Genomic DNA, 17212 nt, shown 5'->3' with positions numbered 1-17212 from the left:
GAGGCAGGGCCATGTACTGCACCCACGTTTATTGCGAAACACTTCAAATTCGGAGTATACAAAAAATATATATCCTTTCAGTTTCCCCTCGATTATATATATATGTAAGTAAAATGAAACAAAAACGTGCCAAATGTACTTTTGAACATGTCACATATTTATGACATGTAAGTGATTGCGAATCAGATATGTACATTTTCTATTACATTAATGATCATCTTAAATCGATCAAATTTTAACTGTGTTTGAAATCTTTGATCATACAGTATAAACACATGTAAAATTCAAATAAAAATAGCTTTTACTTGATAAACTGGGACTTTCACCTCAAATCTTCAATAAACAGGCTTTGAAAAAAACATGGTTTTTTTTTTTTGTTTTTTTTTTTTTTTTACCAATTTTAATGAAAAGAAAATAGACTTCTTTCAAGGCACCTAAACCGTGCGTGACTTTTTTTAAAGTGACAAAATAGTACAGTATAAAAGATTTTAACACGCACTCTTCCTCTCCTCTCGTTGGCCTTGTTGCTCTTCTTGTGAGACTCCATCACAAATGAGCACATGTAAACATGAAGACATTCACGGTGTCACAATGAGCAGAGATGAGCCGTCGTCAGGCGCCGGTTAACAGAATCAGAGGTATCACAAAGGATGCTGATGTGAAGAGGAAACAGATCTGTGCTCCAGCCAGCCAGTAAACTAAAAAAAAAAAACGGGTTATAAAACAAATTTGTTACACACATATAACAGACAGAAGCTTGTAGTTACCAGATGATGACACAATTGGTCCCAAAGCTCTGGCCAGAGCACCCAGACTGCGTAGGATCCCCATTACTGTGCCTTTCTGACTGGCCGTGCCTGGGGGAAAGATCGAAAGATATTGAAACTATTGCACAGATTTTCTAACTTGGAAAAAAAAAAAAAAAAAAGACTCACCATGTTCAGAGACAAGTGTTGATAGGCACGGGACCACCACTGCTGCCGCTACAATGAAAAGAGCAATCCATCTAATAATGTACTACAAAAAGTACTAAAGTGGGCCAACAATTGTGAATTATTCTCACCGAAGGAATAGAGCGCCAAGCCCACGTAAAGCATAGTGACGTTCCACGAGAGTCCGATGAGAATAAACGCTGGGATCAGTGCGGCGATGGCCTGAAAAGCGGAGACACGACCTAAACATTACAAATTCTGCGCTCACTATTGCAAATCAGGAAAGGCAACAGTTGGGAAAAGAATGCCTCGGCGTCAACGTTTGCCACCTCTGCATTAGCCCTAACAGCTCTGAATAAAGCTCCTACTACCATGCGGACAGCTCTGACGTGGTGTCCAGGTTTAATTCTGCGTGCGTATCCGCCCTGAATGGATGCCATGGCTATGCCGATGAAGAAGAACATCTTTCCTTGCTCCATGCTGTTGAAGTAGAAAACAAGAAAACTGTAAAAAAAAAAAAAAAAAAAAAAAAAGAAGAAGGTGCATTTCTTGCACAAGTGGTTGCGTAACGGTGTGCAGACCTAGTGAAGTGGAAGCGTTGGTGCGTGAGGAAACTGAGCGTGAACTCCAGTCCGGAAAATAGGAAGAGGTAGCAGAAATAAACCCGACCCAACGCTTTCAGCCGCTGCATTCCTGTCGAGACAGTTACGAAGGATGCCACAGTTGCCGAACTGAACTTGATACAAAAATGAAAAAGTCAATTTCCCATAATCTGTTACCTCTTAATTTACTAACGTACAAGTAAAAACATTCAACCTCAAGTTCATACAATGGTACTGTATTTACTTTGTTCTGTGGGTGGATCTTTGGTTCTCTTGACAGCGGAGAAATTGAACAAGGCCCCTGGGCTGAGCAGGTCTCGAAAGTCCCCAAAGCCAGAATGGGAACCCTGGAATGAAATTGTAAAAAAAAAAAAAAAAAGATACAACAATAGAGTTTGCAATATCATACAGAGTTTTCATTTAATGGTAATTAATTATAGCTTCACAACTTCTGACTGAAGCACAAACTTGAGTTAGGTTGCCTTCGAAGCAAGGGAACTCGATTGTAAACTAAAGAACCCGATAGAGATGCTGCTGGTGTTCCACAGGGCTCTATAACCAGTCCACAGGTTTTTTTTAATATATTACAGATATGTAAAAAAAAAAACAAGTCGTGTCATCAAGACGCTTTTAACCATGGACAATCTGTACTACAGTGTGAAAAAAGTCTCGAGACATTTTACAATAAAAAATAAAAAAGAAAGTCAAGTCACATGGAAATCCTCCCTGGTTCCCAAACTCTTGCTTTCTACAAAACATTTCAGCTAGAACAGGTTGCGATAATGAGCTATTTTTTTTTTTCCTAGGGAAGAGTGTCCAAATACTTTTGTCAATAAAACCAACGACTGAGGGGGGGCTGAATGGTTGCATTTCCCCAACTGACCTTGGCATGCGCTGAAAGCGTTTCAGGCAGCATGAGCCAAATGAAAACCAGGTCTGCGACGCTAAAGGCCAACGCCAGCAGGGCCGGCGTCTGGAAGAAGACGTGCCCCGCGGTTTTGGCCGTCACGGCCAAGTATGCCCCCATCAGAGGTCCCGCGGTGAAGCCCACTGAGAAAGCCACGCCGATGATGGCCTACAGGTAGATGTGGAAGACGCATCGCTTGGCATAAAATGCATTGTAGGTGTGTATATGCGTGTGTACGTACCATCCCGCGGTTCCGAGCTTTGGGGTCGGCTAAATCGGCCACGATGGCGGTGCAGAGGCTGACGTTGCCCTTACACACTCCTGCGATCACTCGGAACAAAAGGAACATAGCGAAGCTTCGGGACAGAGCCCACACCACGTAGCCTGACATGATCCCCATCTGCACAGACATTCACAATTAAGTGACCAACTTGGTTTGGAAAAAAAAACACGAAACACTTCAACCTAATTAATATTGAGTTTGTTTATTAAAATGTAAAATGTTACTTCTTGCATCTTTTAATCGGCAGGTACAGTGAACACAAACTCCTCAACTCAATAAACGCGGCAAAGTACTTACTGTCGTAAGAAGGAGTAAAGGTCGCCTGCCGTACCGATCCGACAGAGCTCCGGTGATGGGAGATGACAAGAACTGTAGCAGGGAAAAAAGTGAGCCGATCAGACCTGAAAAAGCACGGCGAAGAAATGAAGCAAATATTCTGTACCTGATCACATTATTACACAAGCCGGGTTATTTATTCAAATACCTCCGAACAGGACGCTGTTGTACTTTTTTTCCATCGGAATTCCAAGCGCCTCTCTGAAGATGTCCACAGCACTCTGCAGTGACTGATAGGCACCATCCTGTCGCACAAAACATCATGAGGATACACACAACACACACACACACACAACGAGTAAAACCAATTGACTGAAATGCGAGAAAAATTGGGCCACAAAAGCGCTCTGTGTCAACTGTTTTCAAGCACACTTATTTGAAATGCCATCAAGTCTTATTTTTGTTTCCTCACTGTACAAGAAAGGATGGCCCACCCACCCCAGTGTGCGCGTAGTGGTCCAGGATGGAGGGCAGGAGAGGTAGGATGAGGGTGAAGCCGAGTAAGTCCAGCAGCAAGAGGACGAAGACCACAAAGATCACCCTCGACGAGGACGAGGCCACATCCTTGGATGCTTTGCTGGCGTCGGACATTCTTCACGCTGACTTAAGATAAAAGAAAAAAAAAAAACGTCTGGAGGACAAAGAAAAATGAAAGCTCTCTGAGATTGATATAACTACTGGTAAAATTTTATACCTTACTTCTCAATCTACACAGCTTTATTATCATTTTTTTTTTTTTTTTTAAATAATTTAGAATACAGTGGAATACTTCAAACTCAATATTTTTCCCATTGAAATGAACTGCAACACTCTTTATCTGATTCCCGCACAGACAAAAATTACCAATAAATATTGCAATACTTTTAATATAAACACAATTTCACATGGAAAAAGAAAATGTAAACCAAATAATGTGCTTAATCAGTTTGGGCTGGTCAGCCAACATGAGTGGTTCTTCAAACTCAAGAAGTTCTTGAAGAACAAACTGTTGGCAAGTTTTACAGAGCAGGTTCATTTCGATTCAGATTGTGCGTTTACAAAATGGGCGGCGTGTTATTAACTCTCAGATAAATCCAGGGGCATTCGTGTAAAAAAAAAAAAAAAAAGATATCAAAAACTTTCTCAATTCCCCTTCCTACAAGAAATAATAAAAGTGGTGAAGCATCCATTTGATCAATTATTTCAGGAAACCAGAGAACAAAAGTCTGTAAATGCTCATAAAACATTTGAGTGATTTAATAATAAACTCAAACGAATGGTATTTAAATACTTTTTTCATTATACATCCAATTTTGATCTCAAAACGGATGGGAAAAGTTCCATGGAGCCTTCCCCACCGACGTCATTCAGCATCTTTCCTCCGCCTCACCGACAACAAATAATTTGGCAACCAGCATCTCGAATACTTACATTGTGTTGTAAATTGATTGATTAACTTTTCCGTTCACCGACGGAACCGAACACTTAGATAATCCTCGACTCTTCGTCCTTAACGTCCATTATTATTATGAGGAAATCCCGCACCAGGAAGCGGTGTCGGTTTACATATGGACTACACTACTGGTGTCGTCATCGTGCACACTCGAAATGTGGCGTTCATAAAAATGTGGAATTTGCAAAATCTGTCGAATAGCTCAGTGTCGTAGTGCCATCAGAAAACGAGATTTTCAATTTTGTATGAACGAAATTCTAAATCATTTCCAATCTGCTGCATTGATTTCGTAAGAACACATGAATAGATTAGATCATAAAGTTATCAAATGATATCCCAAAATATAATTGATGGGGAAGAACTCGCAATGATCGTAACATACACATAACTGAGAAAAAAATAAAAGAAAATAAAAAGTAAATTTTTATTGTACAGAACATTTAAATTTATTCAATGAACACATTTATAAAACAGATAAAATAAAACCAAATAAATGTCATAAAGGAACACAAATCATTTGGTTTTAAGACGAGACACCGGGAAGGCACAATGTCGTGCACCGCTTGAATGCAACATATGACTAGTTTGTTTTTTGTCCATGAAAACAAAAATCTAACATTAGTGTTTTTTTTCTTCTTTTTATACAGTAGTATTGTTCTATAAGTGTTTTTCACATGAAAAATCACCAAGTGTCAGACATTTAACGGCTGTTTTTCAAAGCTTTATTTAAACTATCAAAACAAACCTGTGTAACATAAAACAAAAAAAATCATGTTTCTTTAGACAATGTCTAAAATGTAAAAAAATGACTTATGTTGGTAGTGTTATGCCATTCGTGGCCTACATTCCGTGGCGAGAGGCGTGGCGCTTCAGCTCTTCTTCGCTTTGGAGGTTTCGTCCGCAAAGGTTGCAAGAGAATGTCACGTGGACACCTGCAATGATGGGGGAAAAAAAAAAGACAGCACAGATCTTATACGCGACTTGATTCAGTAAACTAGAGTAATAGTCAATTTTTACAAAGAATATATGCTGCGAGTATTGCCTATTTATTGCAGTAACGTGTATGTTCAAATATATGTTGCCTAAAAGATTAAAACGACTGCTTAGCCCATTTATGGTATTTTGCATTGAGCTTTAAGCATTGAGCTAGCAGACTTTGGTAATAAGGCAAAGCTTTGAGTTTTTTTTGTTCTTCCGTTTTGAGATATAAATAAGAATAAACGTGAACTGAGAGTGGTAATCAACAGCCTCGACTTCTTTTATTGTTACATCGTTTTTTTACCTTTGAGCTCAGACATGTCGCCATCTTGCCGTGTGCAAGTATCCTCCATCTTGAGCCGCTTCTTTTGGTTTTCACAGTCTCTTCCTTCTTCTACATTCATCTCTTCCTCTTTTAGTCCTTCACAGATTTTCCTTTTGTGGGCTTTGTCATCGTGGGACGTCTCCAAGAAGTGGCCCAGAAGCGGGACCGAGGTTTCCCTCTTGAGAGTCTTCTTGGCCACGTTTCCGGAGCTTTCCGAGATGTCTGAGCGTAGTTGTTTGCCGTGCGAGGAACTCGGTGTTCCGCTCTCCTGGTCCAGTGTGCGCCGCAGGATGCCGTTCTCCACGTGTGCCTCGTTGTTCAGTGTCTGCAGTTTTGAGAGGTGGGCTTTTTTCTCGTCTTTATTGGGGCTCCACTCCACCTTCTCCTCCTCCACTTTTTCTTCTCGGCTCTCGCCGTCCTTGGACTCAAGTGGGGCGGCATCATTCTGATGATCCTGCTTAACAGCGGCCGTGTCCTGGAGGTGGTTCTCAAAGTCACTCTTTAGTTTCTCTGTGGGTTTCCCGTCGTCTGTCTCCTTCACGCGGTGGGAAACGTCTTGGGCGTTCTCAGGGTTGGACATCTTTTCCTCCTGCGTCTCCTGGTATTCAGGTCTCTCGTCGAGCTTCACGTTCTCCAGCTCCTCCAAGCTGACCTGTCCCACAAGCTCGTGGTTCCTCATCACCTGCACGTAAGAATATAAGTTAGGAATCTTCTGACAGGAGGCTAATATAAATGAACAAGTTGAACATGATAATGACAGTTCTAAGCATATTAGTGTTTTACCAAAAATTTAGAATGACGCTCTAAATAGCAAAGCAAGCGAAGCATCACCTGATGCTTTGCGCACAGGTGGGCCTCCAGCTCGTCCAGCCTGGCGCAGTCAAAGTAGCACAGGCGGCATCGGTAGGGCTTGACGCCCTGGTGCTTGGCGCTGTGCGAGCGCAGGTTGTCGGCGCTGGCGCTGGCGTACGTGCACACGTGGCAGCGGAAGACCAGGCCTTGCAGGTAACGCGACAACTTGGGCCGCCGCACCTCCATGGGAACGACACGCTCCTCTGCGCACCGACGCAAATTTCACAATGTTGTTCTTCACGGAGAAAAGCAAAAAAAAAAAAAAAAAAGGGACGTACCGCGGTGCAGCAGGACGTGGTCGATCATGTTGTTCTTGTTGTTGCTCTGGTAGAGGCAGAAGGGGCAGCGCAGGCAATCCGGCGGAGGAACTTCTTTTTGGAACGTGGAATGATCCGTGTCCATGTGCACCCTCATGGTTCGTCTAAAGACCGGACCATACACTCCGTCAATAATACTTCATCCGTGATCAGATGGGATGATTGCAGAGAGAGCGAGCGAGATAGCTGAAAAACAAGTGACAATCAAGACACGCTGGACTGACTTTAAGCCGGTGAAGAAGTCGCAGTCCTTGCAGGTGAATATCTTCCTGCCGTGTCGACTGAGGTAATGTCGCCGCATGCTCGGCATATCCTCGCAGAAGAAGGAGCAGTTCTCGCAGCGGAGGTGGCCGCCGCTGTCCATCCGCCGTTCTGCCGGCATGGCGGCGGACGCTCCCTTCTGAGCCATCAGGCTGAAGTGGCTCAGCTGACGCTGCACCTCTGGGGGTTCCAGATACCAGTCTAGGCAACGTGCGATAGAAGATGAGGCGTGAGGAAGCCACGGATGGACGGCTGGCAATGCGGCGTTACTTCAGTACTTGCCTTTGGTGCATCCTTTATTCGTTTTGGCCCAACTCATGACTCCGCAGCCTAAATGCGTAGCATCGCCGTCCGCGATCTTAGTCGTCGTGCTATTCCCCTGTTGGTCGTCACAGGTTTCGATAACGATATCTGGAGAAACACACACGGATACAGAGGCACGCTAGTCGAAAAGGCCTTCCAGATACAAGCTAATACGTAAAAAGCCGCTTTTACTTATGTCTCGTTACGGAACGATGCGGTCGAACGTACCGAGATGTTTTTTCAACAAATGGTTGTTCCACAAGCCCATCAAGTTGGTACGATAGAAGCAAATGGAGCACTGGAAAGGACGGATAGTTCCAGGCTTGTGGAGAAGATACTTGTTCAAACTGTTGGGATCAGAAAGAAAAAAAAATATAGTACACGTTTCGTGGTGCTGTACGACCTTTTTTTCTTACTTGAGCTGTGAGAGTGAGGCCGGCAGCTTCTTGATGGCCGCAAGCGCCTGGTGGCTGCGCTCGTGCGTTCGTACACCGTTGCGTGATTTGAAGGTGCGTTGGCACTGGCTGCAGGCGTAACTCTCGCTTAGCGAGGCGGCGTCCGCTTGCTCGTGCTCGCCGGCTTTCTGAGGAGACGTCGCGATGATGCGGGTTAAAAGGGGGGACTCTTGATCTGGAAGCACGCTACAACCCGGAAGACCCTCCGCTGTTGCGTCCAAAGCACTCTGAAGCTAGAAAAACAGAAGAAAAAAAAAAAGAAAAAAAATCAAGGATACGTTGTCGTCTCGAGCAAAATTGCCTCAAACTAAAATCTCAGACAAAGGAAGCGCCGACTTACCGATTTGACCTTCTGGAGCGGCGTCCCCGTCGTCTTTTTAGCCATGACCTTCGTGGCGTTCTTCTCCCGGTGCCGATCCAGATGGCGACTCAGCTTCTTGACCCCGTTCAGGGTCTTGCGACAGCGATTGCAGCGATAAACGCCCGTGTTGCGGCCCGCCGGGTGGATGACGGTAAAATCTCTTCGGCGTTCCACGCCGTGGTTGGCGCAGTAGTGGGCGAGCAGGAGCTGCGGCGAGTCAAATGACAAGTCGGGGCACTTTCTGCATCGAGTGGAGGCTGCCGTCTGCTCGTCGTCTCGGGGGTTTTGCTCCCAGTCTGAGAGAGGATCCTGAAGGATGGGCCTTTTGCGTTTATTGTACGCCATCAGCAACCTATCTCTCGTCCCCACGTCTAATTGGTGGGTCTTGTTGTAGTGATACGTCAGGTAGCGGCGTGCCCAGGTTCTGTACTCGCACAACTGGCATTTGTAGAGCATTTCCTCACCTTCCGGGGCGTTCTCTGGAGCTTCCGGAGAAGACGGGGCTTTATTGACCTTGCGTAGGTAGAGCGGGACAAAGTGTGTGTGGAAGGCTTTCTTTCCGTGTCGGTTGGTGTAATGCGCCGCCAGGCGTTTGCGGAACACCGACGAATAAGAACACAGCGAGCACCTGTACAAAGGGCTGCCGACCCTTTGAAGCGTTTCGGGATCGGCCTCGACCGCCGCCGATGCCTGAGAATTCCCGTCTTGGGACGTTTCCGGTTTGGAGCCTCCGGAGTGCTTCTTGGAGCAGTGGATGGCGAGTTTCTTGAGCGACATGCAAATGGCCTCGCACAAGCTGCACAGGTAACCTCGCTTGTTGTTGGTGCCCGCCTGGTAGTTGCTACTGATGAGCACTTCGCCCCGCTCGAATTCGTTGACCCGGACGGGGAGGTCGGGATGCATCATCTGGCAGTGCGTGGCCATGCCGTGCGGGCGCGAGTTGACGTAGGGGCAAAGCGGGCACTTGTAGACGAGCCGTTTGCTTTTGCTCGCGGCCTGGAGCTCGGGTCGGGGGGCGTGGTCGGGGGTCTGCTCGCAGAGCGGCAAAAAGTGTTTCAGGTAGGCTTCCTGGCCGTGCTTATTCTGGTAATGGCTGCCGAGACGCTTCTTCTTGAAGTAGGAATTGGAGCACAGGACGCAAGTGTAGCGACACACCTGAAAGGCGGGACTTTTGTGCTTCAAGCGCATGTGTCGCCCGAACGCCATCTTGTTGCTGCAGCTGTACGAGCACTGCTGACACCTGAAAAGTGTCATCTTGATTTTATACGTGGCGCTTTTGGCCATTTTCTGTTCATCCGACGCGGCGGCGGCGGCCGGCGAGGTCTCGCCGTGGTCCCGCTCGTGGTGTCTCCTCAGCTTCTTTTCCGTCTCGTGGGTCTGCGGGCAGAGTTGACACATGTAGCCTCGGAAGTGTAACGCCTCTCCTTCCTGGCCCTCGTGCTTCTGGTTCCAATCGTCAAAGTGCGCCTCGTCCACATAGAGGCTGTCTGCTCGGGACTGAAGGGCCGGGTGCCTCATTTGGCAATGGGTGAGGACCCCTTGATGCTTGGTGTTGACGTAAGTGCAGTACGGACACTTGAAGACGTGCATGTGGGTTTCTTCTTCCACGCTATGTTCCGAGCCCTTGCAATCGCCGTCTTCCGGGAGCGGCGCTGATTTGGCGCCTTTGGGCGACACGCCCGGCGTCTCCAGAGGGATCTGGTAGTCGTCAAAGCGGCCGGACGATTCTTGCCCGTCGTCCTTGTTCTTGCCGCTGAACTTCTTTTGGCCGTCCACGCCGGGCACCACGCCGTCTTCCTTCAGGCACCAAGGGTGCACGGCGCGGTAGTGCTCCCGAATCGTAATCACCGAGCTCGCTTTGAAAGAACACGCTCGGCACGAGTACGTCTTGGTCTCGCTCTGCCCGCCGGCGTCGTGGCTTTCGTCTGGATCTCCTTTGATCCGACTGTTCTTTTTCAAATGAGAACTCGCGTGACCTTCCTTTAAGCGGGTGGTGATGAAATCCAGGCTGGACCTGCTCTCAGGATGTTCCTGGCGGTAATGTTTGTACAGCACGCTGGATTTCTTGTGGGAGAACGTACACAAATCGCACTGGTAGCCGGCTTCTACGTTGGCTTGCTTGAGGTAGACTTTTAAAACGCCCGAACTGGAGTGATTCTCTCGCTGGCACTTGCGTACGTGCAGTCGGAAAAGGTTGGGGTTGTGCGTCTTGTAAAGGCAGCTCTTGCACTGGAGGCTCTTGTGTTTCTGGGGAGCCGGTTGTTTGAACTTTTTGGGTTGCCGCCCTTCGCCGACGTCCGTCCTCTGTAACAGCTCGAGAGTCCGAAAGGTGTACGATTGGATCTGTTTGGGCGTGGCTACGCAGCCATTGTGTCTCTTGGCATAGTGCTGGACCACCTTGGAGACGGTACTCCGTCGGTAGTGGCAGAAGTGGCAGAAAAAGGTGTGCTCGTCGCCCTTGTTCAAGATGGGAAGAGGCAGCGAGGGGGACTGATTCTCGGCTTGCGCGACCGATTTTTCCAAACTATTGAGAAGCTTGGTGGTGTAGGTCACGATGGCTTCGCTGGTGCTCCGGAGTTTATCGTGTGTTCGGAACTGGTGGACCATGACTCCTTTGATGCTGGGATTCCCATAGTTGCACTTATAGCAGAAAAACAAATTCTCAGGACGTGCGTAAATGTTTGAAGTTGATGATTTGCACTTTGGTGTCAGTTCTTCCAATTTAGACCCATTGGAATCGGGCGAGGTTGTTTCGGCCAGACCGTTCTGGACCAGATCCTCGGCTCGATGACGCGTTTGTTCCAGGTCGACGCCGTTGTTTCGCTCCTCCGGAGAATCGACTTTATCGGGTGGGACAGATTCAGACTCAGCTTTGAAGAGTTTAACTTTCTTACTTTTCATGACAACAGTGGAGCTTTTTCTGACTTTCTTAGGTGTAGACGTTTTGAGGACTTTGTCCTTGTTTTTTGTCAGCGCTTCGGAATTTCCTATGACTTCTGCGCGTGTAGACGACGTCATCTTGTCTCCCGTGACCTTTTCGGCGCATTTCATTTGAGCTTCGGAGCTTTCGCCAACTTTTTCAGATACAGACAACTCCGGTTGAGCTTCAAGGACGTGAACGTGGTCCTTGGTTTCCGTTTGCGCTTCAGAGCTCGGACGTTGCGGCCTTTTACTCTGCGTGACGCCGGCCTGTCGTTTTATCTCGTCTATGGTGACGCTTTCTTCTGGATGATTTTTCTGGTAGTGGACTTGTAGGACGATGACCGACCTGTGACGAAACGGGCATCTGTTGCATTGGTACAAAGCTATGTTGGGCTCTGGGTTTTCTAAAGCGGGGGTCTTGACGGGTGACGGGTCTTCTCGGCACGGAGCCGACACGTACTTGAGGAACATCAACGGATTTGGCGCGCTGGCTGCGGGGTGCCTGTCTTTGAAGTGTTCTTTAAGCTTCTCCACAGCGTTAGCGGTAAACGTACAGGCGAAACATTTATACGTTAAATCGATGCCCTCTATTCCCAAATTGAAAATATCCGGGGAGCCGGCATGCTTGTCGCCGTAGTGGCTCCTCAGGTCATTTTCCTTCGGGAACTCGACGGGGCACACCAGACAGCGGAAGGTGGCGCTCCGATCGTTCTCGTCTCGGATATAGTCGGAGTTGGAGCGCACGTACGGGTGGCTTTGGTGGTAATGGAAAGATAAGTGTGCGAGGCTGCCGTCTTTGTGGTTACAGTGCTTACAGCTGTGGGTCGGCGGACTGACGTACTTGTCTTCGTCATCTTCACTTACTTCGAAGGACAACTCCTTCTTGTCTGTCGCTTCCGGAGTGGTCTTGTCCGCGTTGGATGTTTTCTTGCCCTTCGGCGCGGGTGTTTGGATAATAGGGCGCCTCAGGTCAAGATAGAGGCTGTCTTCCTGCAAGTAAGTATGTTTGTGAGATATGTCGATGACGGCGGGAGCGAGGTTGTTTGACTCGTCATCTGACTCGTCATCTGATTGGTTCTTTGATTGGTCTTCTGGCTCACTGTCTGGTTGGTTGTCGGCGACAGTGAAATACTTGCTGGCGGTGGAAGTTTGTACTGGTTTCTTATAGGTCTTCAAATCTCTGGACAAGTTAAGAGTCACTCTTGAGGTAGAAATGGAACGTTCGTCTTCTTCGTCGTTTGTTTCCTCAGCATGATGCTTGGCTGACACGGTTATTATTTCAGTCTCTGGATTTTTGGTTACATCATCAGTCAAATTCTCACTGTCATCTTCGAGGTGGTTCAAAACATCACGGGGATCGGTTTTAAGAATGTCCTGTGAGCTTTCTGGGGTGTTTTTGGGAAAGTCTTTCTTGGCATGGTTAGTCAAATCTGGACCATTGCCGTGGACGTGAGCGAGATGTTCCTGTAGGAAGACCTCGGACGTGAACTCTAGTGGACAACGGCTGCACTGGAACGACGGCTTGTGGGGCTGTTCTTGGTGGGCGTCTTGTTTGTGCATGGTGTCGTCGTCAGGGTCTTCTTTTTGCGTACCGTTGTCGGAGGTCATCACAGTGGCACCACCTGGATGATTATTCAAATGCACATAAACAACACAGAATGAGATCTGGTCATCATCAATGATCTTAAATAAATACCCACAAAACATATTTTACTTTGTATATTGTTGCAATTCGAAGTAGTCCTTGTGAATAACTGTCAAGCTTACAATGTGTCCACTTATGTTTGGTCTGAGGGCTATTTGTAGTTGCCATTTTTATTTTTATTGTGTAAGTCTATTGTGTGGGACCAAAATCCAAACCAACTATGATCTCGAGCTAATTTCCATATTAGCACATCAAGACACATCCGTTGCCAATTCCAATTCTTGACCAGAGTTCAGAACCATATAGATCTATATATTTTTATATAGCTATATATTTTGTCATGTCCTACTCTTAATTGACAAACATTGAATTGTCTTGTCATGGCTTCATTATAACTCGTTAAGTGATACCACAGTAACCACCAATGGAAGCCGAATGAACGCATCACAACAATGCAAGCGTGAGGCAAAAGAATCGGTTCGGCCCGTCGTAGTCACCGCAATTGATCGGTAGTCAAATGCTCTGATATGCGTTTCATTGTTAGTGAAGGGCCACTACGTTGACGTACAACAATAGCAAAAGTGACTATAAAGTGGGCAAGTACAACTTCCAACCGAGACGGGCTGGGATTAAATGGAAGACTAAGGCTGAAACAATCGACGCTAAGGACCTTCGTTCGCTGTGTGTAAATTACACATTCTCACCGAGAAATTGTCCAGGGTTCGAGGTTTACCCCACAACACCTCGATTGGACGTCGGTAAAGCCGCACACATTTCCGCCATTTTTCGCGCGAGCAAGGATGGACTAGTGCATGCCGCAAATCGGCTTCCGGTCAAAGTCGCAGCTCCTTCGCAGTAAAACGATTTACCAGCACATTGTCAAGCTATTTTTAATGCTAAAGCGCCACGGTGGTTTTAATACTGACGGTAACTAGACGGAAATGATCTTTCTCTAAATCTATCAAGTAGATTGTCGCTTTTTTTCACAACGGTAATTTGGGCTGTGTGCTTTGTTTTCTCCCGGACTCATTTCGACGACGGGCCATTCCATTGGGAAGAGACCAAACAACATAAATATCAGGGTATTGTATCACTATCACCCCGTAATCTTTTTTTTTTATATATATATTTTTTGGGGACCAATTTTGACTTGTTCACAGATTTACGTCGGAGATGAAGCGTTGTTTCTGTCAGGATCTATTTCGGGACCTACCTAAAAAAAATGTTTTTTTAAAAGTGACCGCAAACGGTTATGACAATGATCTTAAAATATTATTTACCCGCTTACCCTAAGCCTTTTGATATGTTTGTTTAAACTTTGTAGTTAGAAAAATTATTTTATTTTGTATTTCCTCGTTCAATAATTGTTTCCATCCGGAACAATTTTGAGAATGACCACCCAACACCAGTGATGCAAAAGTGAAAGGTAATTGATGGGTATGCATGACCCCTCGATCGAACCCACCCCCACTGTTTCACGCTGACGCTGGATGGGGGTTCTTGAGTTACGACGCAGTCCTAGTGCCATATGCAGTGCGTAAATCAAAATACAACACAAACCAGGCGTGAGCCAAAATAATCTCATGCTTCTGCCTCTTTTCCCCTTCAAAGAAGTATATTTATGATTTCTAAATAAATGTCATATTGCAAAAATGTCAATAAATAAACGCCACGGTCACCAGGAGGCGTTAATACGTGTACTGTACAGAGACATATGACACCCAGATTTCAGATTTGAGAATAACTAAACTAATATCAGTCTTTTTCAAAATTTAAGTGTGAGGAAAACAAGTAACATGTTTCTTCCACACACATTTTCTTTTAAATAGCACTGAGCACCTGCTTTGACAAAGAGATTGGTTGCTCTTGCAAACTCATTGTGTGTGTGTGTGTGTGTGTTCATCCTAGGCCTGCTGATGAAGCTCCACAGTGAATGACACCCCCCCGCCTCCTACCCGAGCCACCATGCTCCCACCCAAACTCACTCGCTGGGGCACGCTGATTGCGTTCAGGATGTCCCAGTGGCGTCCCACCTGCTGCTCCGGCCTTTGCACGCTGTCCAAAGGGGAAGAGCCGCAACCCAGAACGTTACGGCCCAGCATTCATAAAAGCGTCTTATCGTTTATTGCTCAGGGAAGGAGAGCGTTCAGTGTGTCCGCAGCTACGATTGTGAACGCGTCCCCAGCTCCTGTCCAGCCGTATCTACGCTTGATGAGGCTGGACAAACCAATCGGTGTGTCAACAATTGTAAAAAAAAAAACAAAAAAAAGATTTTTACAGGGGTTCTACTGTCTGAGCTTGAGATGTTTGTGTTTCTTCATGGTAGGCACGTGGCTGCTGTACCTTCCGTGCACCTGGAGCATCGCCCTGGCCGCTGAGCCGGGCTGCCTCCCCGACTTGGGGATGCTGGCCCTGTTCGGTACGGGCGCCGTGCTGATGCGCGGTGCCGGCTGCACTGTCAACGACATGTGGGACAAAGATTTTGACAAGAAGGTAGCGTCCCGTCACGGGCATCTCGATGGCGCGGCATTCTGATTCGTCTGACCGTGGCGCAGGTGGCTCGGACGGCCACGCGGCCCATCGCGTGTGGCGACATTTCCCGTCTGCAGGCTTTGGTGTTCCTGGGAGGACAGCTTTCGCTTGCTCTAGGCGTGCTCCTCTGTCTCAACTATTACAGGTACATGGCAAATATTGAATCTTCTGGCGCTGTTCATGATTTGAACTCCTTTTGTATATTCTCAGTATTGCTCTGGGCGCCGCCTCTTTGTCCCTCGTGCTCACATATCCGCTCATGAAGAGGATCACTTACTGGCCCCAGCTGGTGCTCGGTAAGTCACGTTTTTTGCCGTTTCTATCTATTTTGGTTCTTTAAGTCTAACTGTCGCTGATGTTGAGGTCTGACCTTCAACTGGGGAGCGCTGCTGGGCTGGGCCGCCGTCAGAGGAGTCTGCGATTGGTCCGTGTGTCTGCCCCTCTACTTCTCCGGAGTCATGTGGACGCTCATCTACGACACCATTTACGCACATCAGGTGAGGCGCCTGGAAAGAAAGGATGTAAGAATTTTCTCGTATAATACCTTGATCGGGTAAAATGCAGGTTCTCTGAATTTTATTATCTGAAGATTGAGATTTTATTCTATGTATAATTACCGTCGTAGTTACGTGATTTTAAAAAAAAAATGACGAGCCCAGTGTCCGTTGTTTGTACCCACGTGGTCTAGGATAAGGAAGATGACGTCAAAGTGGGCGTCAAGTCGACAGCGCTTCGTTTCGGCGAGCAGACCAAACCTTGGCTGAGCGGATTCACGGCGGCCATGATGGCGGGCTTGGTGACGGCGGGGATCCACGCTGAGCAGACCGGCCCATATTATACCGTCCTCGCTGCAGTCACCGTTCATCTAGCACGCCAGGTGAGCGTCTATCCGCATTCTCACAGAACTGTTTGCACAACAAAGAAAAATCAACCAAACGAAAACTCGTAACTTGAAAACTTAGCTGTTTTGTTTTTTGTCTTGAATAGATTTCCACTCTGGACATTGACAACCCGGAGGACTGCTGGAAGAAGTTTGTATCCAACAGGAATCTTGGACTCGTCCTACTTTTAGGAATCATTGCTGGTAACCTGTGGAAAGAAAGGCGAGAAACAATCTCGTTGTAAGGATTGGAAATGATCATGTAATTTTTGCTTTTCATCTGTGCAGTGCAGTAGAAAAATACACAAAAAATGTGATTATAAATTGTGTGATTTACATATGACTTTGGTTTATTTATTTATTTTATTTTGAAGGACCACTGGAATTATTCAGATTGACCACTTCAATCAAACCAAAACAGTTGACTACCTGTGTTTTTAGGCATGATAGACTACTGAAACACAATCGAGCTGGACTGCCATCTATCAACAGGCCATACATTCTAGAAATACATTTGATTGTGTTCCCTACTTCCAAAAAAATCATGCCAGGCAAAGTCTGGAAAGACAAGTCAGATTTCATTTTCAAACGCTTCAATGACATGAACAGTGGGATGTCAAAGCAGTTCTCAGGGTGCTGGATTCCTTTATGATGTCATAAATCCAAAATCCAGGAGTCGTGAGCTTTTCAGTTTCAGGTGACAGTCCTCCTTTCAGTCTAAGATGTTTGTACACTTCACACAAGTTTGAATCAGATGTTATGTAGCGATAAAGTGTTATTAATTAGCCGAGAGAGTTCTTTTTTTTGTGGTTGCCAAGACAGGATTTTGTATGCCTTTTCTCCCAGCATCGCTCGAAACCAAAATGGCTGACTTTCTGGCTCTTTTTGG

The 17212-nt window shown here is 46.4% G+C and overlaps 3 protein-coding genes across 4 annotated transcripts; 1 reads left to right on the top strand and 2 right to left on the bottom strand.

Moving 5' to 3' along the window:
* Window positions 1-60: 60 nt before the first annotated feature.
* Window positions 61-4623, bottom strand: LOC147058458 (solute carrier family 75 member 1-like). The gene is made up of 13 exons (XM_085909488.1): window positions 4471-4623; window positions 3499-3691; window positions 3209-3305; window positions 3022-3125; window positions 2683-2841; window positions 2418-2609; window positions 1779-1881; window positions 1514-1625; window positions 1304-1412; window positions 1064-1154; window positions 936-983; window positions 768-857; window positions 61-698 (listed from the first exon to the last, which is right to left on the bottom strand). The coding sequence occupies exons 2-13, from the start codon at window positions 3649-3651 to the stop codon at window positions 613-615; spliced, it is 1344 nt and encodes a 447-aa protein (XP_085765614.1). The 5' UTR covers window positions 3652-3691; window positions 4471-4623; the 3' UTR covers window positions 61-612.
* A 279-nt stretch (window positions 4624-4902) lies between these two features.
* Window positions 4903-13779, bottom strand: LOC147058457 (zinc finger protein 462-like). Its single transcript, XM_085909630.1, has 10 exons — window positions 13616-13779; window positions 8324-12888; window positions 7945-8216; window positions 7757-7875; window positions 7508-7636; window positions 7189-7426; window positions 6926-7068; window positions 6627-6850; window positions 5775-6477; window positions 4903-5424 (listed from the first exon to the last, which is right to left on the bottom strand). The coding sequence occupies exons 2-10, from the start codon at window positions 12872-12874 to the stop codon at window positions 5333-5335; spliced, it is 6471 nt and encodes a 2156-aa protein (XP_085765756.1). The 5' UTR covers window positions 12875-12888; window positions 13616-13779; the 3' UTR covers window positions 4903-5332.
* Window positions 13780-13856: 77 nt separating this feature from the next.
* Window positions 13857-17106, top strand: coq2 (coenzyme Q2 4-hydroxybenzoate polyprenyltransferase). 2 transcript variants are annotated; one of them, XM_085909633.1, is made up of 8 exons: window positions 13857-13993; window positions 14820-15144; window positions 15238-15404; window positions 15467-15588; window positions 15654-15739; window positions 15807-15940; window positions 16132-16320; window positions 16431-17106. In XM_085909633.1, exons 2-8 carry the CDS (start codon window positions 14877-14879, stop codon window positions 16566-16568), a joined length of 1104 nt encoding a protein of 367 aa, XP_085765759.1. In that variant the 5' UTR covers window positions 13857-13993; window positions 14820-14876; the 3' UTR covers window positions 16569-17106. The 2 variants fall into 2 exon arrangements, with proteins under 2 accessions (XP_085765759.1, XP_085765760.1); XM_085909634.1 differs by lacking the exon at window positions 13857-13993 and adding an exon at window positions 14014-14337.
* Window positions 17107-17212: the final 106 nt, after the last annotated feature.

The sequence above is a fragment of the Syngnathus leptorhynchus genome, chromosome 4 (assembly GCF_054491065.1).
Source record: "Syngnathus leptorhynchus isolate UIUO chromosome 4, UIUO_Slep, whole genome shotgun sequence".
NCBI lineage: Eukaryota > Metazoa > Chordata > Actinopteri > Syngnathiformes > Syngnathidae > Syngnathus > Syngnathus leptorhynchus.
The sequence above is the reverse complement of the archived record's forward strand: the minus strand, read 5'-3'. Positions and strand labels throughout refer to the sequence as shown.